General features: G+C 35.4%; 1 protein-coding gene across 7 annotated transcripts in view; it reads left to right on the top strand.

The window, feature by feature from the left end:
• Positions 1 to 22,023, top strand: part of CCDC102B (coiled-coil domain containing 102B) — a 357,152-nt gene that overhangs the window by 239,165 nt on the left and 95,964 nt on the right. For 3 of the 7 annotated variants that reach the window (XR_011252448.1, XM_069569166.1, XM_069569167.1), the window contains exon 8: positions 20,117 to 20,220. The exons of 3 other annotated variants lie outside the window; for them this stretch is intronic. Coding sequence is in view for 3 of the 4 variants with exons in the window: in XM_069569166.1 (XP_069425267.1) it covers positions 20,117 to 20,220 (104 nt within the window). In the remaining variant the exon portion in view is untranslated. Of the gene's footprint in view, positions 1 to 20,116; positions 21,560 to 22,023 lie in introns of those variants that run through there. One more of the 7 variants, XM_069569168.1, reaches the window with a different exon arrangement.

Here is a 22,023-nt window from a genome sequence, read left to right as displayed (position 1 = left end):
AGCTTCAGCATCAGTCCTTCCAATGAATATTCAGATTCCAATGAATAATCAGGAAATCGTGATTTCCTTTAGGATTGACTGGCTTGATCTCCTTGCAGTCCAAGGGACTCTCAAGAGTCTTCTCCAACACCACAATTCAAAAGCATCAATTCTTTGGTGCTCAGCTTTCTTTATGGTCTAACTCTCACATCCATATATAACTACTGGAAAAACCATAGCTTTGACTAGACGGACCGTTGTTGACAAAGTGATGTCTCTGCTTTTTAATACACTGTCTAGGTATGTCATATCTTTTTTCCAAGGAGCAAGCGTCTTTTAATTTCATGGCTGTAGTCACCATCTGCAGTGATTTTGCAGCCCCAAAAGATAAAATCTGTCACTGCTTCCATTGTTTCCCCATCTATTTGCCATGAGGTGATGGAACCAGATGTCAGGATCTTAGTTTTCTGAATGTTGAGTTTTAAGCCAGCTTTTTCACTCTCCTCTTTCACTGTCATCAAGAGGCTCTTTAGTTCCTCTTTATTTTCTGCTATAAGGGTGATGTCATCTGCATTTCTGAGGTTATTGATATTTCCCCCAGCAATCTTGATTCCAGCTTGTGCTTTATCCATCCCAGCATTTTGTATGATGTGCTCTGCATAGAAGTTAAATAAGCAGGGTGACAACATATAGCCTTGATGTACTCCTTCCCCAATTTGGAACCAGTCGATTTTTCCATGTCCAGTTCTAACAGTTGCTTTTTGACCTGCAAAAAAAAAGTTTTCTTAGGAGGCAGGTCAGATGGTCTGATATTCACATCTTTTGAAGAATTTTCCACAGTTTGTTTTGATCCACACAGTCAAAGGGTTTGGCATAGTCAATAAAGCAGAGGTAAATGTTTTTCTGGTACTCTTGCTTTTTTTGATGACCCAACATATGTTGGCAGTTTAATTTCTGGTTCCTCTGCCTTTTCCAAATCCAGCTTGTACATCTGAAAGTTCTTGATTCACGTACTGTTCAAGCCTAACTTGGAGGATTTTGAGCATTACTTCAGTAATGCTCCATCTCCTTAGTCCAAAATAATATATACCTCACTTTGCTTTGCTTTGGGACTTCCCAGGTGGCAGTAGTGGTAAAGAATCTCCCTACAATGTAGAAGACTGAGCTTAGATCCCTGGTCAGGAAGATCCCCTGGAGAAGGGTATGGCTACCCACTCCAGTATTCTGGCCTGGAGAATCCAATGGACAGAGGAGCCTGGCAGGCTACAGTCATAAAGAGTCAGACATGACTGAGTGACTTTCACTTTGCCTTGCTTTGGAATTCTTTATACTTACGTTGATTCGTGTTCTGCATATTATAAATTGCATTTTCTCGTGTTGACTACATTCTATTATTTTGTTTGCCAATCAAAAAACTAGGAGGGAAAAAAAAAAAGGGAAAGTTAGATCCCCTTCAGAACATAATAACAAACCAAATGCATCATGTGTGCTGTCTTCTAAGCTGAAACTCTCTCGACTTGTGTGTAGAAAATATAGCGTGTGATAAGAACTTAGTAAAATCAGCATGTTTTAAGGACAGGTTATGTGGAAGACTTTAGAGCATGCTCATTTGTTAGTGTTTCCCTCTCTTAACTCTAGGCAACACTTTTAGACCACCAGCTCAATGGACATGAATTTAAGCAAACTCAGGGAGATAGTGAAGAGCAGGGAAGCTTGGCGTGCTGCAGTCCATGGGGTCACAAAGAGTCAGACACGACTTAGTGACTGAACAATGACAACATATTTTTATTCTTCTTTTGAACAATGTCTGATACTTTATTAGCATTTTTCATCCAGTTCTATTGTTTCTACTTGTTTATGCTCTGAAAAATGCAAGTGGTATAAACCTCATTAGGAAAAAAGACAACAATAGGCAACACAGCAAAGAATAATCAGTTTTCTTCTTCCTCTTTGGTTGAGATATCTCACTTCTCAGCACCATTCATTCTTCATGCAAATCTATCTTCTCTATTGACATATTTCCTTTTATACTGACATTTCACTTCCAACCCCTTCTCTCCATGTTCAGCCACTTAGTGCGATTGTGTGAATGCTTTTGTTTAAATGTGTTTTTTTGTACATTATGTTCTTTGTGTTACGTGTTTGTGTTTTATCTTGTGTTAACTTGGTGTCTGGTCCATACCCCAGGGAGATTTTCACACAGATCTAAGAGGGGTTCGGTACAGGGGTTGGTGCAGGTTGTTCCCCGGGGGCTGAGAAGAGGAGCATCTGGGCCTTTGGTCACAGGGTGAGTGGACACAACTGTGATGGGCACCAGGGGGCACTCTGCTCTACAGCAGATGACTCAAACCCGCCAGAATGCCCAGGGATCTTAATCATGTGGAGTGAAAAGAAATGCAGATGATTTTATAAAAGATAGTATCTTTCTGATCCATGACTGAGTATATCCTTTCACCTGTCTTTCTTAACACTACTCATATCTAGTTTCTGAGTATTTGATACCATGTATCGTAGAGTGGGCAACATAAAGGATTGGATTCAGATCTGGAAATAAACTGACATGTCCATTACAAGTGGTGTGATCTCAAGCTAATCACTTAGCCTCTCTGGGATGGATACCCTTCCCTTGTCTGTGAAGAATAATGTGTGGAATTACATAAATTCTACCACTGAAATGGGGGTAGTTGATTTAATGAAACCTTTGAGGAAAGTAAAACACCATCTCCTAAAATGTGAAAAATTATGCATAATTAATCTATGTCTCAGATCAAATATTCAATGTTTAATCTTATAGTAGATAACAGTGCTTAATTGAATGTTTCAGTATTTAACATAATCTCTTATAATATTTAATCCTAATTATAAGGTTCTAAACATCAATTATACTCATTCATTAATATAGATATTAATATAATTATTATCTCTTATAAATCTTACTACAATCCTGAAATTAGACCCTTAATTACAGCAATTATAGAAATCTGAGTGAGTAAATGACAAGACCATAGTCACACGTGGAGAAGAAGAGTTAAGATACCAATTCAGGTGCTGAAATACATATTAAAAATATATCCTCTGGTTTTATACAGTTTCGTATTATTTGCACAGTAATTTTGCAACACTGCATTCAATATTATTCTCTGTAAATGAACATTTAAAGAGAGAGTTTTCTTTAGGATCTTGGTTTCTATATTGGATTACCATGCATTTTGATAAAAGCTTAGTGTTTCAAGTCCCTGGTGAGCCATTTCAAAGGGAACATTCAGGAACAAATTTTTTTTTTCTGCTCTAGTCAGAATATTCTTGCCTTGCAAAAACCACAGTTGAGCTTAATAGTAAAGTATTCCAAATATTTTGGTAAGATAAAACAAGGGACATTCTATTGTGTCAAAAGAATTAAAATCCTTAAAATTTTCTCATATGGAATATATAATGAGAAAAATGACATATTTAGGGTATTAACATTATGTTTGTAAAAATAAATGTCAAGAGTGGAATTATTTTACTTTCAAGTATACATGTTTTTTAACTTGCTAAAATAAAAATTATGATAGTTGAACTTGTCTTATTTTTAAGTTTTGTCATTTAAAAGACATTTAATAAGTCATTTATTATAAGACATTTTGGTATTTAACTAATGTGAAAAGTTAAATGATTTTTTTAGAGTTGCTCAAACTGGAATAATTAAAAAAGGAATGACTATTTGTATTTAAACACTCAGAACTCTAAGACTATGAAATTCTTATGAGTCATTTCTCCATCATGCTATAATAAATTAACAACTTGGGAAGTTTAAAAAGATACACAAACCAGGCCTATAACTGTTCATTTCTGTGGCTCTGCTGTAGTTCAGAAATCAGATAAACTATAAACCACAGAAAATTAGACATATTTAAATTTGTAATTTGACCCATTTCAATAATGACTGTAATCCCAAACTAAAATTTATAGTGGCACAACAAGCAGGTCTATTTTTCCTTTCATGGAGGAAAAATGAGTGTTTTTTGATGCAAGATGAATAAATACAGCCATCTCCTAAAGATATAATATCTATATTCTTACTATATCTTCATATTTTATTGCTTTAATTAGCAGAAAATATTTTATTTTTGGTTAAAGTTATAAATTTAAAGCACACTAGAGTTCTGGTGTTTTTGTTTGCTTCAAGTACCTGATTAGCTTAGGAAAGGAAGAGGTATAATCCTGTTCCTTCTTGGGAATCGAACATTTGATTGAAAGCCATCACTTTGGGGGTGACATCGGTGCATCAAATGACTGAATTGTACGTTTCAGAGGTGATCATCGTATTTCCGAATACAATGGGGCAGGACCCTAATGAGCAGTAGAAGGTAGAGCAGAGTCAGAGCCGAGATCCAGAACTTTCCTCTGGAGGCTGGGGAGGGGGGAAGTCAGAACCAGGATGTCAGATCTACACTGAGACCATTTTGGTACAGAGTCTACACCAGAGAAATCCAAAATGCGTGTTCTAAGCATGAGTCTAAAGCATCCAGGAATCCTTGGAGTCAGTGCACAGTCATCCCCATCACAAAATGCTCTTGCAGTCATGTGGGTGGGGTTTTTAGGGCAGATCTCCTGAAGGAGAAGATGGGCACGATCCATTACGGCCTCCGATGACAGGAACCAGGCATGGCCCAGCCTGGGGGCACGGCCGTGTGCCGCTGGCCCTCTCGCCTTCCAGCGCTGTCTGTCTCTGTCTCTCTGGTGCAGGGGACACCTCAGCCTCATTCCTGTGTCCTGGGATTTTCTCTGGTGGTGCCTTGTCCATGAATAGGTGCCAACTGTTCATCCTGGGAGAGGGTGTGAAATAAGAAACACCCTCTGTTGCCATCTTGGTGATGTCACTCCTGAATTCTTTTAGACTCTATCACTGAGCACAGTACCCCAAACAACAGCTTTTAGCTCTGTGCCCTCTCAGTTCCTCAAATTCTTCCGATTATCTTGTCCTTCACTCGACATTACCAGCCTACTCCCGAGGTCATACTTGACATTGCTTTTATCAATTACTACACCTTCTTCTGGGTCTCGAACTCTCCAAACATAAGTTTATCTTTCCAGTTTAATTTTTTCAGTGAACGTGAAGTTGCTCAGTGGTGTCTGACTTTTTGTGATCCCATGGACTATAGCCTACCAGGCTCCTCTGTCCATGGGATTTTCCAGGCAATAGTACTGGAGTGGATTGCCATTTCCTTCTCCATACCAACCACAAAATTTCAACTGCTTGGAGCATACAGTCTATTGGTACCATCTTTACATTGTCATTTATCCACCTCCATTTTTTATTTCGATCCTTAGGCGTAAATGTGATGTCTCAACATTACAGTCCTTTCTCTGCATTATACCTCCATCTCCTTGCCTCCATATCTTTTGCAGAAATTCACTTGGGAAACTCAAGCTCTGGTTGAATGCAACCCTCTGCTTTGTCTGCAGCTGCATATGGCACTAGAGAACCAAGTGCTGTGCTAACAGGTCTTGGCTTAAATTCATCTCAAGTAGCATCTTAGTGTTCCAGCATTAACTTTTCTAAATGACTGTTTCACTTCCTCTCTCTTTTACTCCCTCCTCACTCCTCTACATTCTGAGCTGAGAATCTTTCTGCTGAATTTACTGAGGGAAAAAGACAAACAGGAATGTGGAATACAGAATATGCATTCTCACCATCACATCTACTCAACTAATTTGTATCAACTGGAACACCTGTATTCTTCCTATATATCTGGTACTATGGATGAAATTTCTCAATTTCTATATGTAGTTAGCAAATATTTTATATATACATATATATATAATATATTACATATACATATATATGTACACATTCACAAGTATATACATATGCATGTATAAAGATTTTACATATATAATGTTTAAAATAAACCAACTTCCTTTAAATACCTCATTGCTGCCACTATTAAATTTAACTCCCTCCCTTTACAGCACATCCTTGAAAGAGATGTATGATATTAACTTCTTATCTGCATAGCCTTCATTCTCTCTCTAATCATAACAGTGATACTTTTGATCTCTGCCTCTTTACTAATGCAAACTTGTCAAGGTCACAAATGTGCTCCACATTTTTAAAGCCAGAGCTCCATTCTTGGGTTTCATCTTCCTCAAAATATCATAGTAATTTGACACAATCAATCCCATTCTTAAAGTAACTTACTCTCCAGGCTTCTAGAAAAATCAGTGTTTCTTGGGTTTCACCTTCTGCTGTGCTTCTTGATCCCAATCTTGTTTTCATGTCTTCAGCTATGCATGTGTCTTAACCTAAGACTTAGAAATATTTGACTACAGACTTTGTAGATTTTTAACATGTAGGAATCTTAGGGATTGTAAAATGACTTTGTATTGAGAGGAGACTAGCAGCCTACAGTCCATGGGGTCGCACGAGTCAGACATGACTTAGCGCCTGAACCACAACCACCATCACAATAAAAATGGAGAGTTCAATTCAGTTGTCTCTCAGTCGTGTCCGACTCTTTGTGACCCCATGGGCTGCAGCACACCAGGCCTCCCTGTCCACCACCAACTCCTGGAGTTTACTCAAACTCTTGTCCGATGAGTCAGTAATGCCATCCAACCATCTCATCCTCTGTTGTCCCCTTCTCCTCCCACCTTCAATCTTTCCCAGCGTCAGAGTCTTTTCAAATGAGTCTGTTCTTCGCATCAGGTAGCCAAAGTATTGGAGTTTCAGCTTCAGCATCAGTCCTTCCAATGAATATTCAGGACTAACTTCCTTTAGAATGGACTGGTTGGATCTCCTTGCAGTCCAAAGGACTCTCAAGAATCTTCTCCAACACCACAGTTCAAAAGCATCAGTTCTTCGGCACTCAACTTTCTTTATGGTCCAACTCTCACATCCATACATGACTACTGGAAAAACCCATAGCTTTGATTTGTTGGCAAAGTAATGTCTCTACTTTTTAATATGCTGTCTAGGTATGTCATAACTTTTCTTCCAAGGAGCAAGTATCTTTTAATTTCATGGCTGCAGTCATCATCTGCAGTGATTGAGAGAGTAAAACTGTTTAAAGTTGGTTTCGGTGACTCAGATGGTAGCCAGTGATTCTATTCAAAGGTGAAAACTATTTTTTGAAAATTTGGAATCTAAATGTTACTCTAGTGAAGGGATGCTTACTACTGTGTCATTGGTTTTCGTATGTACAGAATCAGAATATTGTTTTAAGGAACATGCCTTAAATATTGGCTTCCCATCTGTATTCCATCACTACCCGTAAGTCTCCACTGACTTTTGTAGTATTACTAAGGCCATGGTGGTAGTGATGCATTGCAATCAAAGTGTGCTAACTACTATTTAATGGAAGAAATGTTGTCTTTATATTTCAATATTGTATAAGTTTTGTAAATCATGACTATATTTCCATATACTTATTCCTTGCTGATATTTAAATAGTTATTTCCTTATCATCACTGTGAAGCCAAGTTGATCATAAACTTATTTTCTACTAGGGAATACATAAAGTACAATATTTTCCTATGTTTTGAACACTTATCCTAATGTGCCATTAATCTTTTTTCTTATGTTAAACAGTTCAGTTACTGTTACAGATTATTTTAGATAATAATCATCAAAATTATTCAGACAAAATTAAAGTTTCTTGGTGAACAGATTTCTGGAACAATATGGTTGTTGGTTTAGTTACAAAATAAACCAAAGTTGTAATATAGGCAATTGCAGAAGTTTGGAACTCAGAAACTTAAATGTAATTCAACAAATAATGAGGTATCCATTTCTGTTTCAGAAATATTTTTAGAAACACTGCACTTTTGGAATCTCTTCTAGTTCTTTGACACTTTCATAAGAAGTGGTCAATAACCATTTTTATATGTAATGTATGCAGAAGTTCATGCCCTAGTCAGCTTGTATCTTCTCTTAATGGAAGAGTATATATTTTAATTATAGTTTTTTTTTTATTTGAATCTTATTAAAGAAGGATTTCATTTGTTTGGTCTTATTTTCTTTGCCAGGAACATGACCCATATAGTTAGGTGTGTATTGGTGAACTGGTTTCATTCTTAGGGAAGTTTCAGGATAAGTAACTTCCTCTCCATACATTTTTATCTTTTTAGAAAACTTGTAATCTGGAAAGGTGTTTGTATCATAGAGGAAAATATTACTGCTTTTATCATTATAGTTATCTCTCTAGTCCTTGTAGTCCATTTCAGACACTTAGAAGTTTTCTTCTAAATTAGCAAAACTGATTATCAGATTATGATACTCTCCCTACCCTCTGTGGAAAATGAAGCATTAGTCTTTTGGTTTAGCAATTAAAATATCACTTGTTTTCTCCTCTTAATTTATAAATCTTACTGTATTTTTGTAGTCTTTATAAACGTCTTTTTGAAGGCTTTTTCTCCTTAAACTTTATTTTGAAATAACATTGTTTCTCTTTCTAATTTTTGGTATCTAATTATTTTTAATAAGAGTTTGAACCTGAGTTGTAATCAATTAACCAAGAGTACTTGCTGGTTTTTAAATGTTCCGTTAGTTTTTAAGTTTTTCTTTATTTTGGGTTTTTTGGATACAAGTCATGTGGCTTTTAATAAGGTTGCCGTTTCCTATGTTTTATGAAGGTCTCACCACACATTTGCATTAATAGAAACAGATTTCTCTGACTACTAGGAGATTGTCACCAGTATCTGTGGCCCAAAGGGTGGCAGGCACTGTTTTAAGTGGGCTAAACTGCTTGAGTATAAAGAGGTGAGGAAGAGTTTTCAAATGATGTTAGGTAAAATTGAGTGGTTTTGTGCTGAATTCTCTTGTTCTTAATGTTTATATTACTTTAAGAGTTCTCCAGTTCTAATCACATTTCATATTTGCATTTCCATAACTGATGTTTCTGCAATTTCCTTTTCTTTCAGTTAAAATAATGAGGAATAATTGTATTTTTGTACCCATATTCAACATTAGTTCGGATTTAAACCTTCTGATTCTATACCTGTGATAAGAGATTAAAACTTGGGATAAAAATGGCAATTTCATTTCTTCATTAAGTTTCATGATGCTGGAATTCACTCCAATACCCAAGGGCAAATAGGCACATAGTCCACTGCTCTTGAAAAGCTTCTTTCTGAAAGTAGACATCTGTTGTGTGTTAATTAAGTAACTTACAATAGGGAAGGAAGGATTGTTGGCTCCCTGGGTACTTTAATAATGTTTTCAACTGTTGAGATTCTTAAAGAGGAAAGTGAGAAATATATACCTCAAGATGCTGATCCAATACAAGCACTGTTGTCATGAAAATTAATATTATTTGACAACGTTTTGTCTTCCTTTGTTGTTAGTAAAGATATTATTATTCTCTGTACACATTAGATATTGGTCAGGTTAATGCAACTTGAAGTCAGTTTTAATAAAGATCCATATCAAAACCCTTGTGAAATACTGCTTACAAATTAAATACCCTTAGTGTTTTGTCACACATTTTGATGAGACTATTCCACTCTATGGAAATAGATGCTCTATAGTTGTCTGTAATTTGGATAAAATTAACACCAATTAAGTCTCCCTTATCAAGATGCTACACGGTAAACACTTGTAATATTGCTGCCCCAGGTGATCCAATGGAATCCTGTAGTGTTCTCTCAACTACAAATTTGTCACATAATATCATGGCTTTGATTCTACAGTTGCTATGGTACTCTGAACAAATTCTCAGTATTGGTCCCTCAGGGCATAAATTAAGACTCATCAGCATTGTAGGATGCCAAACACTTAGCTCTCACAGACCATCATGCAGCTTTAATTTATTGAAAAGAAAAATAACTGAGCTAAAATGAACTGTTTAATAGAATGCTTTGTATATAAATAAATAGCCACATAAGATTATGTAGGTCAATACATCTTAAAGCAGTGCCAATAACTATTAGACTTTAAAGGCATCAGTTCAGTTCAGTTCAGTCCGTCATGTCCAACTCTTTGCGACCAAGTCCATCCAATTCTTCAGTATTTCAAAAGTTCATGATATAGAGGTAAAGCGATGGAATATTCTAGATTCAAGTGATACAGTTATTTAAGATAACATTCTTAAGAGATCTGGATATATTCAATTGACTTACTTCTATTATAGCTACCCTAGAATTAATTTTTGTTTGGCCTAATATATAAATATTACAGCAATGGGAATATGCCATATTTACTTTTATTGTCTATTTTAACATTTTTGAGATCTAATTCATATACCACAAAATTATACTTTGAAGTGTTCAATTCATGGCTTTTAGTAAATCATAGAGTTATCTAACAATTACTGTAATCCAACTTTCTGTTATCAGTCATTCCCCATCTTCCCTTTATCCCCAGCCCTTGGCAATCACTAGTCTACTCTCTATCTCTGTGGAATTTTAGACATTCCATAGAGTCATAGAATAGATGGCCTTTTGCAATTGACTCCTTTCACTTTGCATAATGTCTTCAAAGTTCATCCATATTGTAGCATAGATCAATACTTCATTTTTGTATGGCTATACCACAGCTTTTCCTTTTACAGATAATAAGTATATAGGTTGCTATACTCCTTGGCTACCATGAATAATGCTACTATGAACATTTATTTACAAGCTTTGGTGTAAATGTACATTTTTATTTCCTTTGGAATTGCTGTAGCATATAGTAACTGTGTTTACATGTTTAAGGCCCACAAAACTCTTTTCCAAAGTGACTCTGCCATTTTACATTCTCACAAGCAATGTTTGAGGGTTCCAATTTCTCTACATTCTCACCACCACTTATCAGAATTCATCTTTTATTACACCAACAGCATGGAAGTAAAGTGGTATCTTATTGTGGTTTTGATTTGAATTTCCTTGATGACTTTTGATTATTTGTATATTTTCTTGGGAACAATTTATATTCAGGTTCTTTGCCCATTTTTTAAGTAAAATAAAGTAAAAATTAAAATTAAAAAAAAAGAAAAAGGGAAGAAGAAAGAAAGGAGGAATGAAAAATTGATAATGAATAAATAAATAATTGTTAAATTATGACCAAAAAAATTGTTTTGTTTGTATATTCTAAATGTAAGCCCCTTCTCAGATACATGATTTGTAAGTACTTTCTGATATGTATATTATCTTTTCAACTTCTTGATAGTTTCATTTGAAACTTTTAGAAATAATTTTAATCAAGTCCAGTTTGTTTATTTTTTCCTTTTGTTGCTTGTGCTCATGGTGTTTTGTGTAGAAGAAGACTGAATAGTCCAATGCCCTGTAGATTTCCTAACCTGTTTTCCTAGCATTTTATAGTTTTAGATCTTATAATTGGTCTATGACTCATTTTGAGCTGTTGTTGTTTATTGATAGTCATTAAGTCATATCCAGCTCTTTTGAAACCCCATGGACTGTAGCCCACCAGGCTCCTCTGTCCATGGATTTTCCAGGCAAGAATAGTGGAGTGGGTTGCCATTTTCTTCTCCAGGGGAATCTTCCTGACCCAGGGATCAAACCCTTGTCTCTTGAATCATAGGTGGATTCTTTTATTGCTGAGTCACTAGAGAAGCCTGTTTGAGTTAATGTTTTTAACTGAGGTGAGGTAGGAGTTCAACTTCAAAATTATGCTTGTGACTATTAGTTGTCCTGGAACTATTTGTTGAAAAGATAATTCTTTGTCCCATTGAAATATGTTAACACTCATGTCAAAATCCAGTTAACCCTAAATGTAGTACTTTTTTTCTGGACTCTTGATATACTTTTTATTCCACTGACCTAAATGTCTATCCTTCTGCATTGTCTTGATTACTACAGTTTTGGTAAGTACTGAATTCAGAAAGTGTTAGTTCCCCAAATTTATTCTTCTTTTCTAACTCTATTACTGTTTTTATACTTTTGTTGCTAAGAATGTTGAGGTTTTTTCACAGATATATCCACATGTGTTCCCCAAAAGAAGGAAATATAGTCACTTGGAAAATTATTCTGGCTTGGTAGGTATTTTTGGATTTATTTTTTCTGTTTGTTTTTGTCACTAAGATGACAATAAAGCCTTTGGGGAAGTAACTGATTTAAATTACTGGGAATGCAATTTTTATCTTTCATTCACTGTAAGGTCCACTTAGAGAAACTGTCTCCAGGTTTCCCAAAATATAGTTTCCTTAAAATGGTAATCTCTTAAATCTGAACCATGTGTCACTTTATCAAATTACTCAGTAGAACTGTTCACTTAAAAGTGAACATTCCTTTTGCTCTAAAGAGTTTAACTGTTATTCAGTTGCGATATGTTAGTTTTGTGAACCCTATAGCAATTGCGCTGTTACCTTACCTCTAGCAAATTTATAGTTTACAGACCTCAAAGTTCACCAAATTATTTCAATGATTACATTAATGCACAGCTTACTTGTTTCACATTTTAAAAACATATGACAATTGTCTAGTAGGCAATAAATCATTTCATCATTTTCATATAAGTAGCAATATTTCATAACTTGAAATTAATTCTGACATTGAAAAATAAGTAGAATCATGTAACATAAGCTATATACTTAGCAAACTTCTCAAAAGGCAACAACCACTTTCCATCAGAGATCACCAAAAAGTTTCAGTAAAATGTTCCTATTGATTTTGATCTTTTTTTTTTTTTCCAGGTAAACAGCATATTGTGGTATATTCCTTAAATGGTTCAGAATATTTCAGTTCCAATTAAAAATATCTGGAAAATTACCCTGTACTAATCATTTACAGTCAACAAGTTGTCATACTCACTTATTCCTTATAAGACTCTTTATTACTTGAGTTGAGTTTAGGGAATTTGTTAACAGGTCACTTACCTGAGGGCTTCCCTGATGGCTCAGTGGTAAAAGAATCTGCTTGCCATTGCTGGAGACTCAAGTTCAGTCCCTCATCCAAGAGGATCCCCTGGAGAAGGAAATGGCAACCCACTCCAGTATTCTTGCCTGGAAAACTCCATGGAGAGAGGCGGTTGGTGAGCTATAGTCCTACCAACAAAAAGTCAGACATGACTTAGCTACTGAACAGCAACAACACTTACCTGAATTTGTGTGATCCTTCATTACCTTAATCAAATCCTGAACTGGAGAGATTATGAAGACACCCCACTATGGGTGCCTTGGAGCAGACTGGCCAGAAGACCCAATACTAAACATGTCACTTCAGTGACAGGAATGGGTCCTGCTCCATTATTAATGGAAAGATGAATCAAAACTGATTGTCAATCATTTCCAGTTAGATTTAGGTAAGGATTTGTAGTAAAAATAAAAGTGGGTCTATGAGCTGTTGTCTGCAGCATCTAACAGGCTTTCCTTTTCTAGTCTTTATTTCATTTTCCTCTTTTCAAGGATGGAGATAAATAGTTTATATAAATTGTAAGTCCTTTTTAGTTGAAGTCACTGTCTCCATATTACCAAGTCTTAGACTATAGCCAGACTTTATTGCCATTTTGATGAAGCTTATATACATGGTTTAAGCATATTTTTCTTGAATCATAAATTTTTGGGAATCTACCCAGATTTCAGCCAGACTGGTTGGGGCCTTACCAGAGAAGCAATTGGAACAATGCAGTTATTATGTACTCAGCAATAAATATTGAACTGAATTTATCTGGCATATGGAAGTTTCAGGACACCATGGCTGTAGAATTTGCAAATTATGGTCTTTCTTGGCAAAGACATTTAACAAAAGTAGAAGGGCATCTGTTGATTTAGCCTACCCAGCATCCATTTATTCTTCTTTTTATACATGCAAACACTATGCTAAGCACTTGAAATCTATACATGAATAAAATGAATATCCCTTTTGCAAGGAATTTTCATTCCAGTGGACAGAGACCAAGACAATTCATATATAAATCATATGACTCCTGGGGAAAAAAAGCAGTGTTCTTGTTTTCAGTGCAGGCTGCAATATTAAATATGATGTCTGGCCTCAGATTTAAATAAATACATGGAAGATGTTAATGGAAGTTAATCATCCAGATAACTGTTGAACAGAGGTTCCAGGAAGAAGGAACAGTGAGTACAAAGTCCCTGATGGGAATGATCAAATAGAGGAAAAAAACAGGATAATATATGAGAGAGCACCCCGTATTGATGAAGGTATGTGTGTCCTTGAGTAGGTGAAAGAGGATGGGGTCTGGGCACAAGTGGGGACAGGGAAAGAGAAAGACAGTGAGAGTGTGTGTGTGTGCATGTGTGTGCGTGTCAGTTTCAAGAAGCTCACACTCTCTGAGAGATTTCATCAACAGTTCATTCTTAATATCAGAATTTATAACTGTGAATGAGGAAAATAACTTTTGTCACTTTTATTTGATATTTTGTTTTTTAATTAGATTGTTTTTGCTTTTAAAAAATCTTATATTTGGAGCATATTTGACTTAAATGTTCTCTTTCTGTAATACTGCAAAGTGACTCAGTTACACATATACATATATCTAATCTGTTCTTTTTCAGATTCTTTTCCCATATAGGTTCTACAGAGTAGAGTTCCCTGTGCTGTACAGTAGGTCCTGGTTGATTATCTATTTTATATATAATAGTATAAACATGTTAATTACAACCTAATTTGTCCCTACCCCCTTTGGTAACCTTAAGTGTGTTTTCTAGGACTTTTTTTATCTTGTAAATAAGTTCATTTGTAGTAGAATCATTTGTATGTGGAATCATTTTTCAGATTCCACATACAAGTGATATCATAGGATAGTTGTCTTTCTCTTACTTCACTTAATATGATCATCTCTGGGTCTGTCCATATTGCTGCAAATCTTTTTGTGCCTCAGTAATACTCCATTGTATATATGTACCACATCTTCTTTATCCACTCGTCTATCTACAGACATTTAGGTTACTTCCATGTCTTGATTATTGTAATTAGTGCTGCAGTGAACATTGGAGTGCATGTTTCTTTTCAAAGTATGGTTTTCTCTGGATATACGCCTGACAGAGTAGGATTGTTGGATCAGATGGTAGCTCTCTTTTTAGTTTCTTAAGGAACCTCCATTCTGATCACCATAGTGGCTGCACCAGTTTACATTTCCATCAATAGTACAAGGGGGTTCCCTTTGCTCTACACCCTCCCCAGCACTTAGTGTTGGTAGAATTTTTGATGATGGCCATTTTGAATAGTATGAGGTGATGCCTCATTGTAGTTTTGATTTGCATTCTCTAATAATTAGAGATCTTGAGCATCTTTTCATGTACTTACCTTTTGGCCATCTGTATGTCTTCTTTAGAGGAATGTCTGTTTAGATCTTCTGTCCATTTTTTATTTTTTTTGCTCTGGGGGTACATAAGCTGTTTTTATATTTTGGAGATTAATCTCTTGTCTGTCTTATCTTTTGCAAATATTTTCTCCCACTTTGTGGGCTGTGTTTTTATTGCTTATTTTTTCATTTGCTATGTAAAAACTTGTAAGTTTAACTAGATCCCATTTGTTTATTTTTGCTTTTATTATTTTTAGTGGTGGATCAAAAAAGATCTTGCTGTGATTTATGTCAAAAAGTGTTCTGCTTGTGTTTCCTTTTAAGGGTTCTATAGTATCTGGTCTTACATTTAGGGCTTTAATCGATTTTGAGTGCAGGTGACATTAGTGGTAAAGAACCTATCTGCCAATGCAGGAGACTAAGAGACCTGGGTTTAATCTCTGAGTCAGGAAGATCCCCTGGAGGAGGGTGTAGCAACCCACTCCAGTATTCTTGCTGGGAGAATCCCATGGACAGAGGAGCCTGGTGGGCTATGGTCCATAGGGTGGCAAAGAGTCAGACACAACTGAAGCAACTTTCCATGCATTCACGATGTTAGAGAATGTTCTAATTTCATTCTTTTACATGCAGCTGCCCAGTTTTCCCAGAACAACTTATTGAAGACATTCTTTTCTCCATCGTATATTCTTGCCTCCTTTGTTGTAGATTAATTGAGCATACATGTGTGATTAGACATAAGAGATGTGGGTTTGATCCCTGGGGTCAGGAAGATCCCCTGGAGGAGGGAATGGCAACCCATTCCAGTATTCTTGCCCAGAATATCTCCATGGACAAAGATACCTGATGGGTTACAGTCCATAGGGTCACAAAGAGTCAGACATGACTGAAGCGGCACAGCACATGTGATTAGAATCAGACGCTAGCCAAGTCTTTGAGGTAAGGACTGAATTCCACACTGGACATTTTCCATTGTATTTTCAACATCCTTAAAGTTAAATGTTATTTTTTATTGTAAATTTTATAAAAATTTAACAGATTTAGAAGAACATTCCCACCAGTATTTTGTATCATTTTTTCTTTATATGTTATTTCATACAAGAAATGTAATGCATTACTCATAATATTATGAGCTTTTTTTCCCGAAGTTAAATATCATGAAATAGCATTATGATGCCTAGTTAAACATTTTAATGTCAGCAGAATGTTCTATCAGAATGATGAACTATAATTAAACTTGAAACCTTCAGTAACCATTCAGGTCAATATGACTTTTTCATGAACATAATGAAAACTATTTGAGCAAAAAGAGCTTTTGTGTGTCTCATATTATTTTGCAGACATTTCAATACATGATAACATCTTAAAAACATGACTTCTGGCATACATTTCCAAAATGCATTACAAATTTATTCTGATATCCCAGTTTCAAATATAATAAATAACTTAAGCTCTTTATTCTTCAGTTCAGTCACTCAGTTGTGTCCGACTCTTTGTGATCTCATGAACTGCAGCACTCCAGGCCTCCCTGTCCATCACCAATTCCTGGAGTTTACCCAAACTCATGTCCATTGAGTCAGTGATGCCATCCAACCATCTCATCCTCTGTTGTCACCTTCTCCTCCTGCCTTCAGTCTTTCCCAGCATCAGGGTCTTTTCAAATGAGTCAGCTTTTTGCATCAGGTGGCCAAAGTATTGAAGTTTCAGCTTCAACACTTTATTCTTAGTTGTACCAAAATATTCCTTAAATATCTAATAATACCTATCTGTAATTAAGTTTTACAGTTAGTTCCCATATATTCCCACATTGGCATTACTAAAGTCCAAAAGGGTAGAATAAAAGATGAAAATTTATAAACTGAAAAAAATACAAAAAGGTAATATTTCTCATTGATTCATTAAGTCATCTGGGAATTGTCCCAGATAATGCCAAATAGACGGGTTTTTTCCAAGTAGATATTTGGAAGGGTATGAAAATGTGAAATAATCTAACAGTCCAGAATAATAATTGTCAGTCATTATTAGCCTATTACTTTATTCTTATAATTTTTATCCTGATAGAAAATATTTAATGAGTCATGAATGTTGAGCATTGATTCCTCCCTAAATAATGAAATTGGTTGTAAGACTGTATCTGAAGAGGCAAAATTAGTCTATATGCTAAATAGTCTGGGCCTACTAGAATTTTCATCGGAAGGACTGATGCTGAAGCTGGAACTCCAATATTTTGGCCACCTGATGCTAAGAATTGACTCATTGGAAAAGACCCTGATGCTGGGAAAGATTAAGGGCAGGAGGAGAAGGGGATGACAGAGGATGAGATGGTTGGATGGCATCACTGACTCAACGAACATGAGTTTGAGCAAGTGCCAGGAGTTGGTGATGGACAGGGAGGCCTGGCGTGCTGCAGTCTATGGGGTCACAGTCAGACATGACTGAACAATTGAACTGAACTAAAATTTGTAAGAACTTTTAAGTAATACATAGATATTTGTACTCTAATAAATACTTCTATAACATTTCTCTAACACAATAGACAACACTATTGATTTGAATAGCTTCAAGTGAAACACAATGATTAAATCTAACATAAGCCTTATATATTAAATACGTGTTACATTAACTGCAGAAAAATGAGAACTAGAGAAATGTGGAAGATTTGTAAAAAAAAAAAAAAAAACCTTCTGGTTCAACATTTATATAAAGTAGAAACGAGAAAAAGTGAAGTCCACAAACACCTGCACAGGTTAGATAAGAGAGAACTTTCATGGTAAGAAAATAAACTTAAAAGTTGTGGGTGTCAAAAGAGTGTGGGTATTACTAAAATTGTATCAATGATACATTTCAGAAAGAAAGAAAGACATTCAGAAAGAAAAATTATTTCAGTTAATTTTGATATACTTTAGCAATGTTTACTTCATGGGCACAAACAATTGATAGGAAAGGGTTTATAGAATGGTATTACTCCATAAAGTTATGAAAAGAAATAGCTTTTTACTCCTGAAAGATGATAATACCAACTCAACTCTATTGAATTCTACTGTTTAAAATGCTTTAATGTGAATGACACTGGCCAAGGAATCAGAGAATTGGGATCAGTTTTCATATTTAGCAGTATTTTGACTCTGTATATAATAAGATTTTGTATTTAATAAAATTGTAAGAACAATCAAAATTATCATACTGACCTTATTTTACTATAGTGCCATAACTCAGCGTCTTCTTGGAGAGGTAAAATTTTTGTCTTAAAGTTGTTTGTATATCCATGAAAATGTCGAGATGATTTTGAAATATTCAATTGGATGAATATGGTTGCTGGATCTTGTGAAGAAAAGACGACAGTAAAACTATCCAAAACCTACCCCATGGAAACTCCACTCAGGCTAACAACTTGACAACTTAATTAACTGACTATTAAAATATGCTTATTTAGATAAAAAATAAAATTGTATCAATAATACAATACCTCTTACTATATAGAAAAGTTAATCCCATCTTGATTCAGGACTTAAATGACAAATACAAAGCCTTAACAAATTTTAGTTGACAATATAGATTAATATTTTTCTAAGCTTTGAATAGGAAAGTATTTTTAGCATCATTAAATACATCCCAACTATAAAAGAAAATAGATAAATGTTTAGTAAAAATAACATTTATTCACCCAAATATCTCTTAGATAAAATAGAAAAAAAAAAGTTATAAACTTGATAATACTTGGTGAAGATACTGGGAACACTTATAACTGACAAAGGGTTAGTATCAAGATTACAACATAAACATGTACAGGTTAAAAAAAGAGCTCCAAATAGGGTCATGAGCAGAAGACCTGAATAGGAATGAGAGAAAAACAGTGAATCAATAAAAATATAAAGAGGTATTGACCATAATTTCCTTAGCCAGTATTGGCAAAAGTTTTAATATCTCACATTCAGCACATCTTTGCCAGTACTTTACAATCAGGAGACCATCTAATTGCCTTTAGGAGGTAAGTTAGTAAATTGTTTTGGGAGACATTTTAGCTTTAACTTTTATAAAATTCAACATTAAAAAATATAACCTGACAATTCTCCTACATATGTCTTCAGAGACTACATTGCACATATACATCAGGAGTTACACACACAAAAGTCCACAGCAGCTCAAGGCTGCAAACAGTCTACTACTCATGAACAAGAGGGTGGTTACTGTCTTAGCACTATTGTGCAGTATAATCATGTGAAACAGAACATCAGGGCTACAATGAAACACTTATGTAGATGAGTCTTAGCAGTTGAAGTATCAGATGATTACAAACAGCATAATATCCATTTTTTTAATGTGTAAGTTGAAAACAACTAAAAGAATACATTTTAAAGGATATTTCTGTTTGTACCATTTTGTTCCTCATATATATGAACTTACCAGGTGGTGCAGTGGTAAAGAATCCACCTGCCAGTTCAGGAAATGCAAGAGACACGAATTCAATCCCTGGGTTAGAAAGATCCCCTGGAGAAGGGAATGACTACCCACTCCAGTATTCTTGCCTGGGGAATCCCATGGACAGAGGAGTCTGGCGGTCTGCAGTCCATGAAGTCATGAAGAATCAGACACAACTTAGCACACATATACACACACGCCCATATATACTATACTTAAATATATGTATAAATACACACATGAAAACAGAACCATTTGCAAAGTCATGGTAATAACAAGGTAGGGGAGCCCATGTTAGAAACAAGGGAAGTTCCAAGATAGAAAAGACTCTGTCAAATATTCTAGAGTCCATGTGGATGTTTATTATTAAATATGTGAACTAATTTTATAATTAAAAATAATATTACTATGTATTCATGCATATATACAAAATAATTTCATGCCTAAGAATGTGTTAACACAAAAAACAGAGCTTGTTTTTAGAAATTTTCTTACCTCAGTTGTCATACCTGAAGCATTTTTCTGTTTTGCTTTCAGCTTGATGATTTCCTGAATCAGATCCATAAGCTCCAGAGATCTTTGAATGAACAGAAACAAACAAATGGAAACTTGGAAGTTAAACTCAGGCAGTTACAAAATTGGTAATTATTTCATAAAACATGTTGAATTCAAGATTGGGACCTTAGATAAGGAAATCTTGATGTTTTTCCCCTCGTATTGCCTTAAAAACATGAATATCCAATGACAGATGAATGGATAAAGAAGATTTGGTGCATATATACAATGGAATGTTACTCGGCCACTAAAAGGAATGAAATGGATTCATTAGTAGAGATGTGCATGGACCCAGAGTCCATCCATCCATATAGAATGAAGTTAAGTCAGAAAGAGAAAAACAAATGTCATACATGAATGCATATATGTGGAATCTAGAGAAATGGTGCAGATGAACCTATTTCCAAGGCAGAAATGGACACCTAGGCATAGTGAATGGACATGTGGATGCAAGGCAAGGTGGGACAAACTGGGAGATTGGGATTGACATATATACACTACCCTGTGTAAAATAGATAGCCAGTGGGAAGCTGCTATAAACACAGGGAGCTTGCTTGGTGCTCTGTGATGACCTAGAGAGGCGGGATGGGGTGGGGAGGGAAGAAGACCCCAGAGGGAGGGAACATATGTATACTTCATTATAAAGCAGGCACTAACATTGTAAAGCACTTATATTCCAATAAAAAAGTAATATAGATATTAGAAACATTAAAAGAAACAAATATATAGAAGGAGTTATAATACTTGTAAGAAATGTAAGTTGCAAGCCATTCAGTTTGCTGGACAGTTGATAAGAGAATCACTGTACTTAAGTAAAGCAGTGGTTTAGTAACTGATAGACAAAAACACATATGCATAATCTATATGGTAGGAGTGGTATGTTCTGTGAAAAATGTTTTCAGCCCAGAGAGATATCAATTTGGTATAGTTCTTCATAAAAGGTAAAAGTGGACAGAGGTGTCAAATACTACGGATTTGCACTCCAACTGATACAAATAATCTCAGAAAAGTAATGAATCACCTGGGACTGATGTTAAGGAAAAGCAAAGTTCCTCAAACTGAGAGGGCTTTTGACTTTCATCTGGGTAAGTAGTTTGCAGTAACGTCGTGGAAAAGTCCTCCAGTATTGGAAAGTAGTATCAAGGCATAAATCAGGTGGAAATAGAGCTGTGGTTTCCTTTCAGTTGTATGGACAAAAGCAAAGGGGAAAATTGCACATAGATGAGTATTTGAGACTTTTATAAAGTATAGTTTACTGCTTCATTCATATTTACATTTAGTTTTTAGATAAAGAAATTTACTTAAATGACATTATGTAATCTTACCTAGCTGTTTCCAAAGAAGCAGACCTGGTCTTGCTCCTTTCCCATTAGTGGGAATGAACATTTACTAATCAATTTGTAAATAAAGCTTTCTCTTGTCTGATCATGTAGTTTGTCTCTTTGTAAAAGACTGTATCCTAGGGACAAAGAGGCGAGTCAGTGGCCTTCCACTGACCACTGCATGTGTATTGGTCAGGGGTGGGGTCCCAGGATGGGCCCCACAACCCATAAAGTTCTATTAAGCCTTAAGTCTCGCTTAGTTCTTAACAAAAATTATTTGGCCAATTTGATTTTATTTTTACCTGGAGACAATTCTTTACTTTGAGACTGCCCTCTCTATCTCCTCTGAAATCTGCTTTAAATTTTTATTTTTTTCACTTATTTTTCTCTAACAAACACTCATCCTGCAGACTTTGACATTCTGCCTGGGAATCTTGCTGATTAGACCCACAGGTTGATCACATGTTTTAGCTTCCATGTGCTCACGGATGACACTGTTCCTCATCGTTGCAACGATACATAAATGTCTCCCTGTCTCCAGTGACAGTGGCTTCACTGCTTTTACAC

Source organism: Ovis canadensis, chromosome 23 (genome assembly GCF_042477335.2).
Source record: "Ovis canadensis isolate MfBH-ARS-UI-01 breed Bighorn chromosome 23, ARS-UI_OviCan_v2, whole genome shotgun sequence".
In the NCBI taxonomy this organism is placed as follows: Eukaryota; Metazoa; Chordata; class Mammalia; order Artiodactyla; family Bovidae; genus Ovis; species Ovis canadensis.
Note: the sequence above shows the minus strand (reverse complement) of the source record. Positions and strands in the feature narration are given on the sequence as shown.